Genomic DNA, 21864 nt, shown 5'->3' on the forward strand with positions numbered 1-21864 from the left:
AATAAAGGTACCTGCAGACAAATTGTAACAACCTTTAGCCAAAATTTCTAACACTTCTGTTGAGTATAATAACTTATCCGATCTAAATTCTGTGCAGCGTATACAGCACAAGAGGGCAAGTAAAACAGTAATGGAATTATAATGCTGAAAAGCAACACAGTCGACAATATCCACTTGGGATTTCAACTGAACGATGCGGATACTAATGCAAATTAATGAGTGCTAATAAGAAGCTGGAATCCCTGCTTCCTTGACAATTTAAAAGTAGCAACAGTGGGAATTATTGGTCAGCCTAGTGCCTTGTTGACTGGCGTAATTACGAGGAAAGCACTTATAAAGCACCCCGCCATTGATTCAGGAGCCTGTCTTAATTTGGAAGCCACCTCACTGATCACCCGGCAAGGTGCTTTGGTTCCTCACTGTTCTGAACAACTGGTGCTATGTTTCCAAATGATTGGACAGCTGCTCAGAAAATTAGCAACAGTTGGCCATAGTGAGCATTGGCATGAGAAACTTCACATTTTATGATGGTTCCTGATTGCGATGCTGTTGGAGACAGAATGAGTTTCAGAATGTTAAGCGGCAGGAACTAACAAATGTAATTCACCAGCCATACAGTCGGCACGTTAGACATAAAAATGATAGAAATGAGACGTTGAGATGATGAGGCTCATTTTTGCCTGCTGTACCGTTTGCTTCAGTAATGCTATCAGATGTATTCCAGAAATTACATTCTATAAAGTATTGCAGCTAGGGGCCAGGATTCTCCCCTACCCGGCGGGGCTGGGGTTCCCGGCGTGTTGGAGTGGCGTGAACCACTCCGGAGTCGGGCCGCCCCAAAGGTGCAGAAGTCTCCGCAACTTTTGGGGCCAAGCCCTCACATTGAGGGGCAAGGCCCGCGCCGGAGTGGTCCCCGCTCCGCCGGCTGGCGTGAACGGCCTTTGGCGCCACGTCAGCCAGGTCCGAAAGGACTTCGCCGGCCGATGTAAGTCCGCGCATGCGCCGGAGCGTCAGCGGCTGCTGACGTCATCCCGGCGCATGCGCTGGGGAGGGAGTCTCTTACGCCTCCATCATGGTGAAGACCATGGTGAAGGCAGAAGAAAAAGAGTGCCCCCACGTCACAGGCCCGCCCGCTGATCGGTGGGCCCCGATCGCGGGCCAGGCCACCGTGGGGGCACTCCCCAGGGTCAGATGGCCCCGTGCCCCCCCCCTCCCCAGGAGCCCGGCGCCCACCCGCGCCGCCAGTCCCGCCAGTCAGGTAGGTGTTTTCATTCCCGCCGGCGGGAGAGGATTGGCAGTGGTGGGACTTAGGGCCAGAGAATCGCCGCGGGGGGCCCGCCGACCGGCGCGGCACGATTTCCGCCCCCGCCGAATCTCGGGTGGCGGAGAATTCGGGACACGGCGGGGCCGGGATTGACGCCAGCCCCGGGCGATTCTCCGACCCTGCGGGGGTCGGAGAATCCCGCCCCGGATGTTTTAAACTTTAGGATTCATAACCCTTTACGTTATTGTTAATCAGAAATCTATCAATTGCTACCTTAAATACACTCCATGGCTAAGCTTCCACAGCCCTTTGGGATAGAGAATTCCAAAAATTCACAACCACTTGTGTCAGGAAATTTCTCCTTACCTTGGTCCTAAGTGGCTTCCCCCTTATTTAAGATTGTGCCTCCTGATTCTAGACTCCCAAACCAAGGGAAACATCTTACCTGCATCTATCTTGTCCATTCCTTAACGTATTTTGTAGGTTTCAATGAGATCATCTCTCATTCTTCGAAACTCTAATAATAATAATCTTTATTAGTGCCACAAGTAGGCTTACATTAACACTGCAATGAAGCTACTGTGAAAATCTGCTAATCGTCACACTCCGCCGCCTGTTTGGGTACACTGAGGGAGAATTCAGAATGTCCAATTCACCTAACAAGCACAACTTTCGGGACTTGTGGGAGGAAATCGGAGCACCCGGAGGAAATCCACGCAGACATGGGGAGAACGTGCAGACTCCATACAGACAGTGACCCAAGCTGGGAATTGAACCCGGGTCCCTGGTGCTGTGAAGCAACAGTGCTAAACACTGTGCTACATGATAACACAGGCCTAGTTTTCCCAATTCTTCTTTATAAGACAGTCCCGCCATCCCCAGAACAAGTCTGGAGAACCTTTGTTGCAGTCCCTTTATGGCAATAATATCCTTTCTAAAGTAAGGGGACCAAAACTGCACACAGGTGCTGTTTACCCAAGCTTCTATACAGTTGAAGCAAGACTTGACTACTCCTGTATTCAAGTCCTCTTGCGATAAAGGCTCACATTTCATTCGCCTTCTAAATAACTTGCTGCATCTGCACGTTAGCCTTCCATGACTTATGGACACAGGTTCCTTTGCAGATGTACACTTTCTAATTTCTTACCTTTTAGGAAATACTGCTGCTGAGAATTACTAAAATGAGTGTGCCTTATAAATAGTTAATATTTTGAGACATTAGCAAATCAACTTTCTGGCATTGTTGATGTTGGTTGGACAATTTAGCATGAAAATGAATCAAAATGATATTTAGTTTTTTCTACCATCTCAACGTATTTATAAGTAAGCATTTTATCAGATTATTTTAAAATATTCAGATTCATAATATAGAGATGAGAAGCCAAATTACTGTCAGCCGTGTTATTGTTTGGATGCTTCGCCCACACAAACCAAATTGTTCCGTACTATTTTAATAAAGGGTATATTAAACCAATTGGTTTAATGCCTTCATGAAAAGTAACAGAGGAAACTTGATATGAACACATTAAAAATTTGTTTGAAAACATAATCAATGAAATGAAAATGAAAATCGCTTATTGTCACGAGTAGGCTTCAAATGAAGTTACTGTGAAAAGCCCCTAGTCGTCACATTCCGGTGCCTGTCCGGGGAGGCTGTTACGGGAATCGAACCGTGCTGCTGGCCTGCTTGGTCTGCTTTCAAAGCCAGCGATTTAGCCCTGTGCTAAACAGCCAAAATAGTAATTACTAGAAATAGTAATTTCTATTCAATAATTGGGAAGCAGAAAATGCAGTTAAATCTGGCATAAAGATAATTTGCCCAGTGTGCGATTTAGCAACAATACTGATAAACTGATAAGTACATTGGAAGTTAAACCAATTGTTTTTATTATATTAATCAAACAAATCAATGATCCAGTTTTAATCAATATTAGGAAACCTCATATGCAAAATGACCACCCACAGTTAGTTCCAAATGGGTCTTTTAGTTATACATTTAACTCGAGGCAAACAGATGGATAATCCTAAATGTAGACTTGCACTGGACTTCAGCAAATTTTATTCATTCGCTGAAGCTGCTCACTGTCATTATATAAAATCAGAGTGCACCCTATCATATCCCGTTCACAGGTATTGTGTAAAATCCCAGTTCATCCCCAATCTTATCCTGTTCATTTGTAATGTCCAAGGGTACAGTGTACTCAATCAAATCCCATTCACTCATACTGCACTTTATGAACCACTTCTTGGTTACTTTCCATTAGATTTCATGAGGATTAAATCAGTCACTTAAAGTTTCAACGTGAAGTCCAAAATGCATTTATACAGTATGCCTGCAGACGCCATCTTGAAATTGCAGCCTGCACGTACACGTAATGATGGTGGGCAGCAAGATTGGAACAGGTATCAGTACCCAATGCTAACTTCAAGCTACCGCTGCCTGCTATTTTGAAGCTCCATATGCCAGCCAACATCTTGTCATAACCTCACATAGCTGAACACAATGTTAAGAGGCAAGAGAGGCATGGAGGAATGAAGAGGTCATTCAGAGCAGTATAAGCTTCTGGAAGAGAAGGAAGACTTTGCAGTGTACCAGGCATTTGAATGTGTGCATCCTCCTCTGTCGCCTGAGCCATTGAGGTCTTTATCTGACTACTTTGCAAGAGAACGAGCTGGCATCTGTGCTATCCTTTACCCAAACCCTGCCTCAAGCCCTCACTGTCCTATCCTCCAAAGCAATGATTCTCAAACTTTCTTTTGGTTGAATGAGCCCTTTTCAAATGAGATATTAGTAAGCATAGATTCCCAATTCCCATCCAAATGATGCTATATAATAGTTATAATGAAAGTACTGTATGTAAGAAGTCTTAATGATGTTGGTTAGTAAACCAGTACTTATTTACAGATATCAGTGAAATGGATATGCTTGTTTCCCACTGCAGAGCCTCTGCAACCTTGCGACAGCCAGCTGGCTCTGCAGTATACATGTGTCAGCTGCAGCTTTCTCCTGCACCTGGCTCACATTTCACATTATCCTGTGATTCCCCTGGAAAGTCTCTGTGGATTGGCAGGAGTCTACAGACCCTAGTGCTCTAAAGTACACACAGTGCCAATCTCTGAGATCATGGCTTTGAGTGTACGATGAAGTGGTATTGTCTCATCATCAGTGTCATCATCCTCTTCCTGCTCTGACTGGGAAGGTTCCAGTGTCTTGGTATCTGAAATTAAAAATGTTGAGGTTATAATAAGAGAGGAGGAAGTCAGAGGTTTATGTTTACATCAATTATAGCTTGTGAGTCAGAAGATACTGTAGCATGAGCGATGAAATGGGATGAGAGGAGGAGCGTTAGGTATGCAGGTAATCCATTATCGATCCCTACTGCCTGATCAGTGACCATGACCTCAGCGATGCCCCTACCATGACGGCCAGCACTGTATCACATGTAGGTAAGCTTGTTTTCCTCTCGTTCTTGCCTGGTGCTCCTGTTATTCTCCACCATCAGAAACCAGGAAGAATGCCAATGTAACATATTTGGGTAATATGTCTGTTAAGGGTGAATAAGCTGTGATATGTGGGTATGAGGCTTGCAACAGTGCTAAATGTGTGAGAATGAGGTAAACAATTTGAATTGAAGAGTTGAGTACTGATTTGTTGATATTGTTGGTAGTTGAGTAGCAGGTGTATTATTTGGGCAGTAGATAAGACTACAAACTAGAGATACTGAGGCTAATCATGCAAGTGGAATGATACACCGTGTGCGGGTTATTTAGTCATGCATTTAACTCAAGACGAACAGATGGATAACCCTAAGTGTAGACTTCCACTGGACTTCAGCAAATTTCATGCATTCTATGAAGCCACTCACTGATATATAAAATCATAGTGCACCCTATTATATCCTGGTTCACAGTTACTGTAGATAATCACAGTTTAACCCCACTCTTATACTGTTCATTTGTAATGTTCAACTGTGATTTGTTCATTTTGGTCATGTTTGGCAGGGTGATTAGCGCCAGCCTTTTTGGTGAGATCCAGACTGAATCACCCACACCAAAATAGTCTGTTCTGGGAAGAATTAGCAGGGTTGTTCTTGATGCTCATAGTGCTGGGAATGGTCCCGCTATATTAACGTACTCTGTTGCTATTTTGGGCTATGGCGGGGGAAGCCTCCACAACCCCCCGCCCCCCCCCCCCCCCCCCCCAATCCCTCCACCACTGAGGCCGCACAGTGTCATTTTATGCACTGAGGAGCTCAGTGGCGCCCAACCTCTTCTCCCACGACGTGACACCTGGAACCCCTCCCCCATGCCCCAACTCACCTATGCGTCGGTCCTCGGGACCTCCCCGCACCCCACCACACACAGAATAGCACCCCCAGGGCATGGGAAAAATGCCAGCCTGGCAGTTCCACCTGGGCACCAGGTTAACCAGGGTGGCACTTCCAGAGTGCCAGGCTGGTTGTGCCAAGGTGTCCAGAGGCCGACCACCCGGGGGGCCCACAATGCCTGGGAGACCCCCCCCCCCACACCAACATCTACCGGCCTCACCAAGGAGAGCCCAGCCGGGCGACAATTAGTACTAGTCCCCACAGATGGGGAGCAGGTGGAACGGCACTTGGGGGGGGGGTCTCCCAGGCAATCTGGGAGATCGGTTGGTCGGCCTTGGACAGGTTGGCACTTCTGGTGGCACCTGGGCACTGCCATCCTGGCACCCAGGCAGTACCAGCCTGGCACTGCAAGATGTCTGGTACTGCCAGGCTGGCAGGGGCATTGTCAGGGTACCAGCCTGACATTTTGCCTATGCTGGGGACTGGGTCTGGGCATCCCCGGGCATTGACCCTGCTAATCCCCGCCCAGAACGGACTCTGAATTTATTTTGGTTAGATTGCACCGTGGAATTTTTTCCTGTGGTGGGGAACCAGCAAGACCGGATCCTCAGAGATCAGGCCGCCAATTTGAAGGGGGGCCCTGATCTCAAGGTGAGGTTGACGGCCCCCTACACTTCTCTCTCATGGACAAAATAACCCCCCACAGACATGGGCAAAACTCCCAAACCACGGCCCCCGAGGAGCAACCTTTCTCTTATCATTAAAAGGTAGCATGAACTCTCCCACCACCTAGGCATTAGGGTTACTCTGCCCCACACCCTTCCCTCGTCATGGGTATAGGGGCATCACTCCCTCCCCCACCCCCAAAGTGAGCATACCCTGCTAGGGGGCTGCTGAGGATCTCCTTCCTTTCTGCCCCCTACCTTCTTTCAGGACCCCGTATCCTTCCTGACCCCCGTTTATACTACCCCTCGTTCATGGGCATTGCCCCCCCCTGGTCCCCACTCTTGGCAGTGTCAGCCTGTCACCCTGTGACTGCCAATCTGGCACCCAGGCACTGTCCCTGGCACTATGGCAGTGCCAGAGCAGTTCCCTGCCATGTCCCTGACCACCCAAGGGCTCCTGTGGCCTCCGTGCCCCCCTGGTGTGGCCATCACATCTGGTGTGGCCATCACATCTGGTCTCCGTTTGCGGAGACCAGTACTCATGTTTTGTACCAAAATCTCTCGTGCAGTATCTGAAAATCGTGGCAATGGTCTCTTGAACATGCAGCCATTACTCTACAAGTATCACAGCCAGAATCCGAGTTGAAACAGCTGCCATTACTTCCAGCAGTCAGCATTACCCTCCATTAAGAGGCAACTTTGAGGCAGACTGCCTTTAAGCAGCACTAGAAATTAGTGACATCACGCCCGCTGCTGATTTATGCAGCAAATGAAGAGTACTGGTTGCACTTAGCAATCATATGACCACGCAGCAATTTAATGTGCTGCCTGCAACACAGTGAACGCCATGGGTTAATCGCACACCCTGGCATGTGTGCCCATTTTGGGGGGTTTTCCGCTTTAACCACTCATATCTATCCAACTGATTGCTACTGACCTAAAAGCAAATCACTGTGGATGTTGAAATCTGAAACAAAAACATAAAATGATGGACAATCTACAGTATCTGTGGAGAGAGAACGGAGCCAAGGTTTTGAGTCTGGATGACTCTTTGTCAAAGCACGATTACTACTGTATCCTGTTCTTTGGTGCTTATGAACTGATCAGTCTCATGCAAAAATAGTTTTGAATATTAACTACTAGCTCAAAATCTACAGTGCAATACACAGGACGTGCAATATGTGCAACACTCTGCCAAATTTTAGCTTGCGTGTAAATTTCTGTTGAACAGTTAATTTTTAACTGTTGAATAGATAATTGACTCTCCTTCAGTGTGATAATATGCAAATTGGTTATTTTCCTCTGTAGTTTACAGAATGCCAGCTCCCAGGATTGTCGTGATCCAATCCCACAAATTCCTGAAAGACTAGTTCTGTATTCTCTTGGGGTCAGCTGCATTTGTTTGCATCATCATTTGTGCAGTTGTGCTAATAGAGCCAAATTAGAAAATCACCACCTTCAGATTGCCCTTCAGTTACAGTCTAGGTGCAATGCGCTGTGTGATAATATCAGACAGTCAAATCTCAAAGCATTGCATTACAATTTATTTTTTGTCAGGACAATTCCTCCGACTCTTTTAGCCATTTGACATTTTCCCCAAATGGCAATTGTTTATGTTTAAACCTGGCACTGAGTGTCACCAGGCTATTATCTCAGAGTACTAGTTATGGCTCGCTTGGGAGAACTTTTTGGCTCTGAGTCAGGAGGCTGTGTGTTCAAGTCCCACGTCAGAAACTTGAGCACAAAAAAATCTCGCCCGACACTGCAGTGCAGTACTGTGGGAGTGCGGCATTGTATCGCAGGTGCCTTCTTTCAAATGAGATTCTTAAGCAGGAGCTCTGTCTGCTTTCCAAGGTGGATATAAAGGATCCCATAGCACTATGTAAGGAAGACCAGGGTAGCTCTTCCTCGCATCCTGATCAATAATTATCTCTCAATCAACATCGATAAAAACAGGATCCGATTATTGTTTGTGGGAGCTTGCTATGTGCAATTTCACGCCTGGGTTTCCTTGGTTACAACAGTGACTACGCGTCCAAAGTCTTTGGTTGCAAATTTATTTGAGATATTCTGAAAGTCTATATAAATGCAAGCATTTTTAATGCAATTTTTCATTATGTTCAATCCTGCTCTCACATCTGATGATGTTTATCTCACTTTCCAGCAGGAAATGATATATAATAATAACAACCAAGAAAAACTAATTTTTTTTTCCTTCATTCTTTGCAAGGGGTGACTGAAGCCATTTGCAGCACTCACTGAATGCTTTGGATGCAGGGCATTGGTGGTGATGAGGTGTATCTGGAGTACTCTGCAGAGTTTTGGTCTCCTTACCTAAGGAAGGATATATTTGCCTTAGAGAAAGTGCAATGAAGGATCACTCGAATGGTTCCTGGGACAAGGGGATTGAATCATGAGAAGAGATTGAGTAGCCTAGGCCTTATACCCCTTGAATATAGAAGATTGAGAAGTGATCTCATTGAAATATCTAAAATTCTTCAGGGCTTGACAGAGTAGATAGTGAGAAAAGGATTTCCCCGACTGAGGAATCGAGAACATGGGGTTTGCAGTCTCAGAGTAAAGAGTTCATCGTTTGAGATTGAGATCCAAAATATTTTAGCTCAAATGTTTGTGAATCTTTGGAACGGTCTGCAGCACAAGTCTCAGTTATTGAGTATACTCTAAACAGAGGTTGATTGTTTTTTGGATACTCAACAAGTTAAGAGATATGAGAATAATGCAAAGAGATGGAATTGAGATCAGCCTCAATCTTGTTAAATGGTGGAGGAGGCTTCAAAGACCAAATTACCTGGTCCTATTTCTTATGTTCTAGCTAAGACTCAAGAACAACATGCAAGAAGCTCGATACCGTCCAGGACAAAGCAGCCCGCTTGTTTGGTGCCCCTTCCACAAACACTCACTCCCTCCACTAACGACACACAGTAGCAACCATGTGTACCATCTACAAGATGCACTGCAGGAACTCACCAAGGCTCCTTAAGCAGCACCTTCCAAACTCTCGACCACTAACACAAGAAGGTCAAGGGCAGCAGGTACACCACACCTGGACGTTCTCCTCCAAGTCACTCACTATCCTGACTTTGAAATATATCGTTGTTCCTTCATTGTCGTTGGGTCAAAATCCTGGAACTCCCTCCCTAACAGCACAATGAATCTACACACACCACGTGGACTGCAACAGTCCAAGAAGGCAGCTCACCACCACCTTCTGAAGGGCAATGGGGGGATAGGCAATAAATGCTGGCCTAGCCAACAAAGCTCACATCCCTTGAAAAATAAACGTAAAAAAAGATGAACCAAGGTAGCAAAATCAAATTCCAATCTCTGGTTCAGTACTAGATAGTGGTTTAACACTAGCATGAGAACCTCACACTGCAATAAGTCATTGTAACCTCAAACTGCTGTTTGGTGGTGACATTACAGTCTTCACACTGTTGTTAAAACAGATGTTCGACATATATTAATATCTGCATGAATACTTCAATTCAATTGGCATTTAAAAAAAAAGGCAAAACAATTGAGTACTATCCTCTTAATGTTGCTAGGTCACTCCAGAGATAAATCATGTTTTACTCTATTAACAAGGATGAATGCGAAGTAAGCATCTACTTAATGTTTTAGTTTTTATTGACTGAATTTAATATCTAAAATGCACCTAGCTATTTTCAATATATGAATCAGTAAAATGATCCTATGTTAATAGGAAAGTGCTACTGTATTAATCTTAGTTTTATTTGGAGTTTTGCTCCTCAGCCTCACTGGGAGTTGCATTGGTAGATTGTTGTAAGCCCAGTTGGAGATTGGAAAAAACCCAAAGGGTAACACTGAAAATGACTGAAAGAGGCTGATTATGCATTTCCTTGCAAGTTTGCAGTGAGGAGATGCAGTTAACATTGCAAGCCAGTCAGTCTGCTCCAGACACTAAAGTCCCTATGACTATAATCCCCTGAATACAAAGCCACTTGATAATATCATGCAGAGCCTTTGCTCTCACTTCTGACAGTCTTTGCTTCCTTAAGTCTGGTGGCAGTTTGCAGACAGTAGACCTGTCTCTTCATCAACCATAATGGGCCAAATTTTGCAGTTGTCAATAAATGACTTTCAATGGGATTTTGCACTGGAAGTTGCTGTAGATTAGAGGACCAAAGATTCAACTAAATGAGCAGAATAGAGAGAGGGTAAAACTTGTATTTCTTAATCTGGAACAATAAAATCTGAAGGAATCAGTCATTTTTCAATGCTGGAGAATATTTTGGGCAGTAATTAAGATTTATCACATTGCTAAAACTTCACTTATACCAGAATGGATGAATCCTAATTTTTTCTGTTTCTGTTGTTCTAGTATGGATATATCAGGTAAGTATATCATCTTCATACCATTCCATGTATTTCAAAGCTGGGTCTCTTGATTAGATACCCTTCCCAAAAAGCAGAGCGTCTGACACAATGGACAAAATTCTCCCAGAGGCCCGACGCCGTCGTAAAACCTCTCCAGGTTTCACGACGGCGTCGGAAGCCTCTCCCGGCCCCTTATTCTCCCCTCCCCGGGGGGATAGGAGGGCCATGTCGGGAGACTCGGCTGCCGGGCCTTGTCGCTGGCGTCAAGGCCCGGTGCGCCTAATGACGTCAGCCACGCATGCGCAGGTTGGATGGCGCCAACCCGCGCATGCTCGGTTGCCGTCTTCCCCTCAGCCGCCACGCAGGATGTGGCGGCTTGATCTTGCGGGGCGGCGGAGGGGAAATAGTGCTTCCGATAGGGATGCCGGCCCGCAATCGGTGGGCACCAATCGCGGGCCTGTCCCCTCCCGAGCACAGTCGTGGTGCTCAGAGCCCTGTACTCCCCCCACAAGCCCCAAACGGGCATATCTCACCGTTTCCATGACGGCAGCGACCAGGTGTGGTTGCCGCCATCGTGAAACCGTCGCGAACGGCAGGCCGCTCGGCCCATCGGGGTCGGAGAATCGTGGGCCGCCATGAAAAACGGCGGCCCGCGATTCTCCGAGCGGCGTGTCGCACAACGCGACACGCCATTTTGGGGGGGTGGGAGAATAGCGGGAGGTGCAGGAGCGGACCTCCCGCTATTCTCCCACCCGACGTGGGAGCGGAGAATTGCGCCCAATAACTTCCTGATTTAACTGCATACTTGGAAGTCTGGAAGTTGCTGTCCAGTTTACTCGTCCAGTACTGCGGGCCCAAAGTGGTTAGTTACTAAAGGTTGAGACGAGCAAAATCTCAATGAACCAAATCTAAAGACTTCCACTACAAAATGTGACCTGGCAAACTCTGACTTCTGAGTACTACCAGAAGTAAGTTAGAAAACAATCCATGTGGTGGACATAAAGTAGAGCTAGGAGCAGGAGAGCTGGAGAGGGAAGGCAATCAGCACACCAATGCAGACACAAAGAGAAAGCAGATAGAGACAGACCAAGGAACACAAAATTCTAGTGAGAAGCCAGCTCTTTACAAAGAGGTCAGTTTTTCAGAAATCGAAACTGAAGATCTTGATGGCAACGTGCAAGCTCGCTAAAGGGGTCAAAAGATTGGAAGGCTGTATAAATAGTTTGGAGATGCTGAAGATGCTACTTTTCCTAAAAGTAGCCAAATTGTGAACTGGGTTTTCTTTGGTTGGTCAGTTGAAAGGAACTCTGGAAAGTTACACCATCAAGTCTATTGTGATCTTGGGGAGGGAAAGTTGATAGAAATATGCATTCTGATGATGAGCATAAAGGTGAAAGCAATTGTCGGGTAAGATTCCTGACCTACCCTGTGTGAGTAACAAGCAGCATATTGTGGAACTGTGTAACTACATAATGACACATGTATACCAGGTAGTGATGCAGATGCTTATGGTTTATTAGACATATAAGATCTTGCAGGGTCTTGACAGGTTGGATGTGTAGAGGATTCTTTTTCTAGGAGAACCTAAAACTAGGGTTTTAAACTCACTTTAAAAATAAGGAGCCGCCCGTTTAAAACAGAGATGCAATTTTATTTCTCTGAGGGTTGCGAGTTTTGGAACTTCTTCCTGAAAAGGAGGTGGAAGCAGAATCCTTGTAGATTTTGAAGGCAGAGGTGGAGAGATTCTTGAGAAGCAATACGCTGAAAGACTACCAAGGGTAGGCAGGATGTAGATGTGAGGTTACTATCAGATCAGCCATGATCTTATTAAATGGCGGAGCAGGCTTGAGGAGCCAAATGGCCTACTGCTGCTCCTTGTTGAATATTTATTTGTACATATCTTTGTTATATTGACTATTTAAAGCAAAAATTAACTTTTTATTTTCCTGTTCATTCATGTTGAACTGGACTGTATGTCACCCTCAATTAAAAGGATAGGTTGATGATAATCCCATATCTTAGTTAGTACTGCTCAGATGCCCTTGTGGCTCGGAGATTAATAGATAATATTTATCTTCACACAAGAGGGATAATTGTAGTGTTCCTGTATTTTAATCAGTATTGCAGATCAGTAAATTAATATGCTTTATTTAAAGGAACGTGTAACTTGGCCACATCCGGATGCTATAATTTTCTACAACCTTGTGTTTTGAATGCAACAGTTCAGACACAGAATTAACGATTATTTATTAGCAGAGTTGCTTGAACATGGGAAGGTATGCCTTTTGGTACCCCGGTACGATTTCTTCAGGTAGTTTTGCACTCCGGATAGCATCATTGTCATAAATAAATTCAAGTAATGCCTAAGCGTTCAACACAAAATTGCCCTTTATCTATGTTGTGGACATAATTAGTGAATAATTTCAGTTCCAAGTAAATCTCTCTTGAATTATTAGTGACAAATTCCCAAGAGAGGCTCAAATGAAAAAAAGCCCTGCAGCCCAATTGTTAGCATCCTTCCAGAATGCCAGTCTGAGTATTAAGTGCCCAGAACAGTGTTTAATTGTTCCTTGAGCAATTTATTTTGCAAGGATGGGGAAACAGATTGGAGCATAGAGAGAAAGCACAAGGTGCACAGGGTTCTTCGGGGAGACAAAAAGTGTTAGGCTAGTGTAGTAATCCACGGGAGGCAGGAGTTCCGTCACCACACCAATATTTATTCACAATAACGATATTACAGGAGCAGCTACAAACAGTGCTGCTAGCAGTCCAGTCAACTAAAGACTGCCTCACAAAGCCTACACAGGTGATTATATGGGCCCCCTCAATGAGCTATAATTGAGGGAGCTCATACTCCAATTGGCCAACCAATAAAGCCAATTGGAGTTCATTACAACTAGAATGGTTCAGAAATAGATCAGACCGAGGGTGGAGGAAATGGATGGCAGACAAGGTGGGTTTAGAGTGCATGTGAGTAAATGAGTTTGGTGAGCTGCAGGCACATAGTTAAATGGGCTTATGATATAGTGACAGTGAGGGAGATCTGACTCAAACAGACAGGTGTTCATCTGCCTTGCTCTCATATATAATATATATGATCAAAACAATTCGCACCATAAACCTGTCCATCAAAAGGCTTATTGAGACTTATAGATGCTTATTGAGACTAAATCCATTAAAGAACTTCATCTAAAACTGTGTGTGTTCATCTGACCATGATAGGTCATGCTCATAGTGTTTGTGACCTTGAGACTTTCTTCTGAAGGTTGAGATCTGGGACATTGAAAGCTGCTGAATGTGCAAATGTCTGGAGTCTAGCTCTAATTTAGCATGATCAACTAGATACCTATATAATAGTCTCATAATAACCTGTATTGTCACAAGCAGGCTTACATTAACACTGAAATGAAATGATTGTGAAAATCCCCTAGTCGTCACATTCCGGTGCCTGTCCAGGTACACTGAGGGAGAATTCAGAACATCTAAGTCACCTAACAAGCACGTCGTTCGGGATTTGTGGGAGGAAAACGGAGCATACGGAGGAAACCCACACAGACACGGGGATATTCTGCACAGACAGTGACCCAAGCCAGGAATCGAACCTGAGACCATGGCGCTGTGAAGCAACACTGCTAACCACTGTGCCACCGTGCCGACTCAGATATGTTTACCAAGGCTCTTGTGATCCATTTAAAAAGCACAGAATCACATATGTTTCATTAACTGCCTTGTTAACCAGTCCTTCCACCTTCAAAAATGTGTGTTCATACACGCCCGGCTCTCTCAGTTTCTGCACTTCCTTTTGCGATTATACTATTTAGTCTATATTGCGTCATCTCACCCTTCTGACCAAAATTAATCATTTCACATTTCTCTGCATTAAATTCCATTTGTGGGCTCATTTCAGCGATTATCCTCCTGACGTCAGCTATTATCCCCCTCATTGTTTACACCATTTCTAAGTTTTGTGTCATTTTCAATTTTTGAATTATGCCAAGTATATCCAAGTTCAGATCATTAAGATGTAACAAAAAATGATTTACTCATTGGGGAACTGTATACCTCCCTCCAATGAGGAAAGAGATCTCACCACTCCTCTCTCCTTTTGACCCTTGGCCAATTCTGTATCCACACAGCCACTGTCCTCTTAATCCTCTAAGCTTCAATGTCCTCTTAATCCTATAAGCTTCAATTTTGCAAAAGGTAATTTGTCAAATGCAATCATCACACTACATAATAAGGAGATTTATGGGAGGCGGTGGCATTGTGGTATTGTTGCTATACTAGTAATTTCGAGATCCAGGGGTCTGGATCCTGGATTTGAATCCCATCATGGAAGATGGTGAAATTTGAATTCAATTAAAATCTGAAATCAAAAGTGTAACGATGACCATGAAACAATTGCCGATTGTCGTAAAACCCCATCTGGTTCACTAATGTCCTTCAGGGAAGGAAATCTGCCGTCCTTACCCTGTCTGGCCTACATGTGACTCCAGACCTGCATAGCAATGCGGTTGACTCAAATGTTCCCTCTCTGAAATGGCCTAGCACGCCACTCATTTCAGGGGATAGTAGGGATGGAGAACAAATGCTGACCCAGCCAGCGACGCCCAAATCTACAGAATGAATAAAAATAATCTGAGAAGTCCTTGATGGAATGAGAGGCTGATATACCATAGGTGTTGTCGCTATATAGACGAAGAATGACAGAGATTGAGCAAATATGCAAATACACAGGTTTCTTCCTGGAGATAGAAGAGGTAAATTAGGAGGAGGGGTGTCATCTTTTATCTGAAGGGCAACTGAACTGCAATGGAAGTGGACCTCATAAATCTAGGTGTGGATAAATTGGAAACTCTGTCAACAAGGATAAGGACAAAATTACCTAAAGGCAACTTCTTTAGCTCAGCAAGTTAAGGTAAGTGGTTGGACGAAGAATTCATTGTAAGGGAAGGGTGTAGAGGAACAGACAGAGAAAGAGATGACTTCAACTTGTCATAAATAGATCGGCATTTTTAGTGGAATAAAAAAGAAAACATGATTCTAATGTGCAGTGTTGTCTGAAAATGGGGTATTAAAAAGATTCTATGACCAGAAATAGAGAGGTCCTTTGCAGTGGGTTGCTGTAAAATTGCTGGAGAGTGGATCATTCATTAATGGAATAGTAAGCCCATTTACTTCATTTAGATGCTTAACTGCACCGTTAACACGGTTTCCAGTGAGTTAAAATTATTCATTTTGCGGCAAACTGACTGAGATCATCATTATTTGCATTAAAAGCTGTCTGTTAGTTTTAACGTGGTATCTCTCATCAAGTTTGGAATTTTGTTTCATTTGGATCACGTCACATCACAGCAAGTTAGTGTTCCCTTTGCCTTCTTGCTAACTTCTGCAAGAGATTGTAGACAGATTTCATCTAGAGCAGGTGAAAAAAGGTGAACTGCACCATGCATACATCTTGGGATGCCTCCTCTCGAGTGCTATATAGGCAACCAGTTGGGCTAAATGGGGGGGGGGGGGGCAAACCTCCAAGATCGGCCTAGAATCTCCAAGAACTGAAGATCAATCATAAGGAGACTGCAGTGTGCAACTGTGGAGAAAAACCATGAGAGTATTTGAAAAATGTCTGTATTTTTCATTTTCTTTGAACACTTTACCAGATATAAAAATATTGAAAATAGGAAGGTAGTACATTTCTGTGATGGGTTTGTTGGATAACTAATAACAGGAGCGTGGGGGGAAAGTCATATGATAAAATCTCGAGGTATACATTGCTTTAAAATACGCAACTTTAACTTGGGACCTCATAATGAAGTCTTCCCATCAGTCTTTGAATCACTGCTTCGTCCTTTTAACTCTCTGCAATATCATGAAAACAGGTCTTCTTAGTTTTGGGCTAAGCCCAGGCAGTGTTTGTGAGAGTTTAACATGGTTGTGCAATTCCAGTGACAATGGTCAGGCATTGAAAGTTGGGAGGATCTTCCACAACCCACTTTTTTCTTTGACAGAAAGCTTCATCCACTATAGTCCCGAATAAGGCAGAAGGCCAAAGTTTGAGAAGTGAAAAGTAGACGGTGCAAGCTTCTTGATGCAGAACACTTTGTCCAACATCAGTATACAAACAAAGGCAACCTGAGTTTCAAGGTTTAATTGTGCACAAGTTTCATCAGCTTCTAAAACATCATTGAGATTCTTTGCACAATATTATGAGTAATGGTTTGAAATTGATCTGTGTAGTTTGTTATTGATCTAGTTTAGGAGGCACTGCATAGTTGAACAAACTGCACATGCCCTTTCAGGAGAAAATACGATCTGTTTAGGTTTTTAAATGTTTCCCCTGACGTCTCAAACTGGCTAGATTCCATGTGTGACAAATGAAGATGTCTGAAAGGATTATCTCTGATTTTCACTGTTAAAAGAAAAAAGAAAGCTTTGCCATAAATATTGAGGACTTGGGAAGCTTGATTTTCAATTGCTCGTGAGGGTGAAGTCAGATGCAGGCATGCTTTAAAACTAGCATTCTACGATGGCAGGTCAGTCTTCTGATATATCCAGACATGCTGCAATTTTCAAAGCAAGGGGGTGGGTGGGCGTGAAACATTTGCCTCCAATTATGGTCTGTTGATCTGCCTGAAGGGGAGAGGAAGGATATTTTCAAAGTGAAGACTGGAGAAAGTGAATGGTCTCAGTCATCGGGAACAATGGAGGAAGTTGATATGTGCTGTGGCTGATGAATAAAAGGGTGTCTCAAATAAAATGAGTCAAGTGCCTTCCAATTGACCATTTGGCCACCTGCCTGCACCATGACACTCAGCCCTCTACCATTGTGGCTGCTGCCTTTTGCAAACCATTGGAGTCGACAACCAGTACGGTCCACAGTATGGAGTCAGTGTTCTAACTGTTGTCCTTTCTTTAATTCAGAGCATATTTTTTTGCTCCCTCCTAACTTACTTCACAGGACCTATTACTGTCCCTATGTCTGATGTGGCTGGCACCATTAATTGGGTGCTGAGCTCAACTTCAGACCAATTAATGGATTTCCAGGTCATGATTCGCAATAAAATAGTGATTTTATTTGGGGATGTTTTAGAAAATGTAATAAGCTATTTGACTCTTCTTGGGAATTGGTTTAGAAATATGGAATCTTCAATGATAAATAAATCGATGTTTAACTAGTTTTTTTGCTCTATACAACCTTGTTTTATGCATTCTCTTTCTATGTAGTGTGACTATCCTTCGCCTGGCCCTGGGACTCAGTTAGGAACCAGTAATATTTTGTTCCCCATTTGCACTTTTCTCCTTCATGAAATAGTGAGGTCATGTTTGCTATCTTCCAATCTTTATGAATTGTTCTAGAATCGAAGGAACAGTTGAAGATCAATACCAATGCGTCTACCATCTCGGCAGCTAGCTCCTTTAAAACTCTAGCATGCAGATCTTCAGGTCCAGGACATTTGTCACCACTTAGTTCCCTGAACTTGTCCAGTACTATTTCATTACTTGGACTAATCTTTTTTTAGGTTCCTCATTCTTGCTAAACTCCTTTGTGCACTATCTGTGAAAAAATTAGGAAAGCAACCTTTTATCCATGGGTTTATAGGTTCATTACATGTGGAAAATCTTTCATGTTTGACAATTTCAAATGAATGTTGGGAGTTTGTTTTTGCTTTTATTTCAAAAATCGGCAAGTATTGCAAATGATCTGACACAAACAGATAATCTTGTATGTTACCAATTCAGCTTCTTTAGTGAAAATCATGGAATTAAAGCATCACAGAATACTACAGTATAAAAGTGTTATAATATGCCTTTAAGGGATGGCAGCGTGACCTCACTTGAAAGGAAGTGTGCCATGCTCTCCAGTTTTAGTTTCCCTTTTCCTTTCAGCAGAACATAAATGCACAGCTCGATAACTCTGATGTTTCCAAGTTGTCTGTCCATTCATATCTGTCCACGTGTGCTCAAAATTAACATGTGAACCCACAACACATTTACCCAATCCCTTATGAGTGATTGGTGCTTTTATATCATTATAGGATCACGACACATAGGAGGCCATTCTAACCATCATACTTTCACAGGCTGACAAGTTGCCATCCACCCTAATCTCACTCCAATTCTTGGTCAGGAGCCTTGTAGGTTCCAGAAGTTCAGGTGCTTATCCAGATACTTAAAAAAAGATATGACGCTTCCTGATTCTGCCACTTTCCGGGAGTAAGTTTCACATCCCCTCCACCTTCTAGGTGAATAATTTAATCTTGAAACCCCTCAAAGCCTCCCACCTCTTACCCTAAATCTGTGACCTGTGTTCTGAACCGTGAAAGTCAGGGGAATAAGGCCTTCCCAAGAACTCTATCTGGACCCCTCATAAATTTAAATACGTCAATTAGATCTTCCCTTAGCCTCCTCTGTTCCAGAGAAAGCAACCCTAGCCCACCCAGCCTTTCCTGAAAACTAAAACTTTCCAATCCAGGCAACATCCTCATAAGCCTCCTCTGTACCTTCTCTCATACAATTACATCTTTCTTACAGAGCGATGACCGAAACTGCACTTAGGGCTCCAGTTGTGGCCTAACTAAGTTTTATACAGTTCCAATATAACCTCACTGCTTTTATATGCTGTGCCTCAGCTAATAAAGGCAAGCATTTTGTGTGCTTTCATGACCACCTGTTAACCTGCCCAGCCATCTTCAGGAAGCTATGAACATGCACTCCAAGCTCCCTCCTTTCCTCTACACTTCTCAGTATTCTACCATTTTACTGTATATTCGCTTGCCTTGGGTTAACTCTTCTGCCTGAATTCTGCTTGTATATGAGTGCATTTGAAGTAGCAGCTAAAATTGACTTTCAGTAAATGATTTATCATACAGCAGCTTGAAAGCATTATCCAATATGACACCATAATGTTGGCATTCTCTTGATTAGAAAGAGATATGAAAAATATTAGCAAGACTAATACTTTGCATTGTGCCTTCTGTGTGTGTGTGTGTGTATTCTGTAGGAGGTAGTTCTGGTTTATGTGGTGATCCTGGCATCCCGGCTCATGGTTCAAGACTCGGCAATGAGTTCAAGATAAGAAGTCTTCTTCGGTTCAACTGTGAAGCTGGTTATACTCTTCAAGGATCTTCAGAACGATCCTGCAAACCTAATGGCTCCTGGTCTGGTGTTCAACCAGTTTGTGAAGGTAACCTTTTGATTAAAAATAAGGTGAACCACAGGAAAGAACATCAACTTAAACGCAACGCAAATTAAGCGATCGAGGGAATAGTGATTTAAAAAGTATCAAACTTGCATTTTAAGAGGCTGTGTGCTGCGGCAGCTAATAAAGACTGCAGTGAGGAAAGAATACCACAGTTTTGAGGTAATATACGATGAGTTAACTGGCAGAATGGAGAATTGGTTCGGTCAACAAAACCAAGAAGCCGGAAGATTATGGAAAGAGGCATATTTAACTAGCTTGGAAAGAACAAGCAAAGTTCAGGGAAACTCAGAACAATCTGATAACAGCAGAGAGACCACAATGTTTCCTATGTCCTATGCAGACCTGTGTGAGCAATGTTAAAAGTGACTCCCGAGAGTTGAGAGGAAAAGACAGTCATGGCTGAACCTAGATTGGGCAGAAATTAAGGAGCACAGTCAGCAAGCCTGTACTCTGCTCATCTACAATCTCGCTAGCCATTGGGTCATACAGCATAAACACAGGCCCTTTGGCCCACCATATCTATCCTGACCATCAAATACAAATTTATACTAATCCCATTTACCAGCACTTGGTTCATAACGTACTCTGTCTTGGTGTTTTATGTGGTTGTCCAGATGTTTCTTAAATGTTGTGTGAGTACCTGCCTCCAACACCCTATCATGCAACACTTTCTGTATTTACACCACCCTCTGGGTAAAATATTTTTCCTCAGGTGCCCTCAAAGCCACTACTCCTCACCTTAAACCTATGCCCTCTGGTCTTCGACATCTCTGCCACGAGAAAAAGATTCTTGAAATGAAATGGAAATCGCTTATTGTCACGAGTAGACTTCAATGAAGTTACTGTGAAAAGCCCCTAGTCGCCACATTCCGGCACCTGTCCGGGGAGGCTGGTACGGGAATCGAACCGTGCTGCTGGCCTGCTTGCTCTGCTTTAAAAGCCAGCGATTCAGCTCAGTGAGCTATGATCTACCCTATCTATGCCTCTCGTAATTTTGTATACCTGATGCGTTAGAAGTGGACTTCAAATGGTGTAGTTCTAATTTGATCTAGAATCCTGTCTAGTTAGGCATCCAGCCTTACTGAATTTATCTTTCATAACTGTGGAACAAAACATACAATTTTGGTGCAGAAGATAAATTTAAACTCCAGCTGCTTTAGCAATGGAGGAAATGTTATTGTAATTAAAGGAGTTGTCAAGGCAAAGGACATTCCTGGGTGTGGGTGGGTGTCCGATCGGAGTATGTGGGAAGGTGGGGTGTGGGGCGTGGAGGGTTGCTTAGGTCCAATGGTGGTGGGGGTTGTGGGGAATGCAGAATAGAATTATAACAAGGTAGCAGGTAAGCTTGGGGTCTGGGGGGATGCATTTCGGCTCCTCCTGGCAGTACGTACTTAAAAGCAGTCCTCGTCTCCCTTTAACAGCTGGGCTTCCAAGGGCTGGACTGGCCATGCAGCCAAGGAAACCCTAAAAAAAACTGGTTCAGTATGACGTACACAACATTAGTGAAATTACTACCAAAGAAACCGTGGGAAATTTAAAAAAAAAAAAGATTTCATCATCCCATCCAAAAAGATAAAAACCTGAACAAAAGAAGAGTTGCAGTTTGGGAGTGCATAAAATAAAGGATGTGAATGAAGGAAGAGTAGACCCATTAGTAAAAGTGTAGATAGGGCCCGGGATTCTCCGCTATTCAGCGGGGCGGGCCGTAACGGCGCCGAGGCGTGGCGTGAACCTCTCCGGCATCGGGCCACCCGGAAGGTGCGGAATCCTCCGCACCTTCGGGGGCTAGGCTGGTGCTGGCAGGGTTGGCGCAGCGTCAACCGGCACTGAAGGGCCTCCACCGGCCAGCGCGAGTTAGCGCATGCACGGGAGCGCCAGTATGTACTGGCATCATCCCAGCGCATGCGCAGGGGGGTTCTTCTCCGTGCCGGCCATGGCCGGCGCGGAGGGAAAGAGTGCCCCCACGGCACAGGCCCGCATGTGGATCGATGGGTCCCGATTGCGGACCACGCCACTGTGCCCCCCCCCCCCCCCCCCGGGGCCAGA

The 21864-nt window shown here is 44.2% G+C and overlaps 1 protein-coding gene across 1 annotated transcript in view; it reads left to right on the forward strand.

Moving 5' to 3' along the window:
- Positions 1-21864, forward strand: part of LOC119967641 (CUB and sushi domain-containing protein 1-like) — a 2889858-nt gene that overhangs the window by 2797094 nt on the left and 70900 nt on the right. Inside the window, exon 57 of the mRNA XM_038800434.1 lies at positions 19618-19800. Coding sequence (XP_038656362.1) covers positions 19618-19800 — 183 coding nt within the window. The remainder of the gene's footprint in view (positions 1-19617; positions 19801-21864) is intronic.

Source organism: Scyliorhinus canicula, chromosome 6 (assembly GCF_902713615.1).
Source record: "Scyliorhinus canicula chromosome 6, sScyCan1.1, whole genome shotgun sequence".
NCBI lineage: Eukaryota > Metazoa > Chordata > Chondrichthyes > Carcharhiniformes > Scyliorhinidae > Scyliorhinus > Scyliorhinus canicula.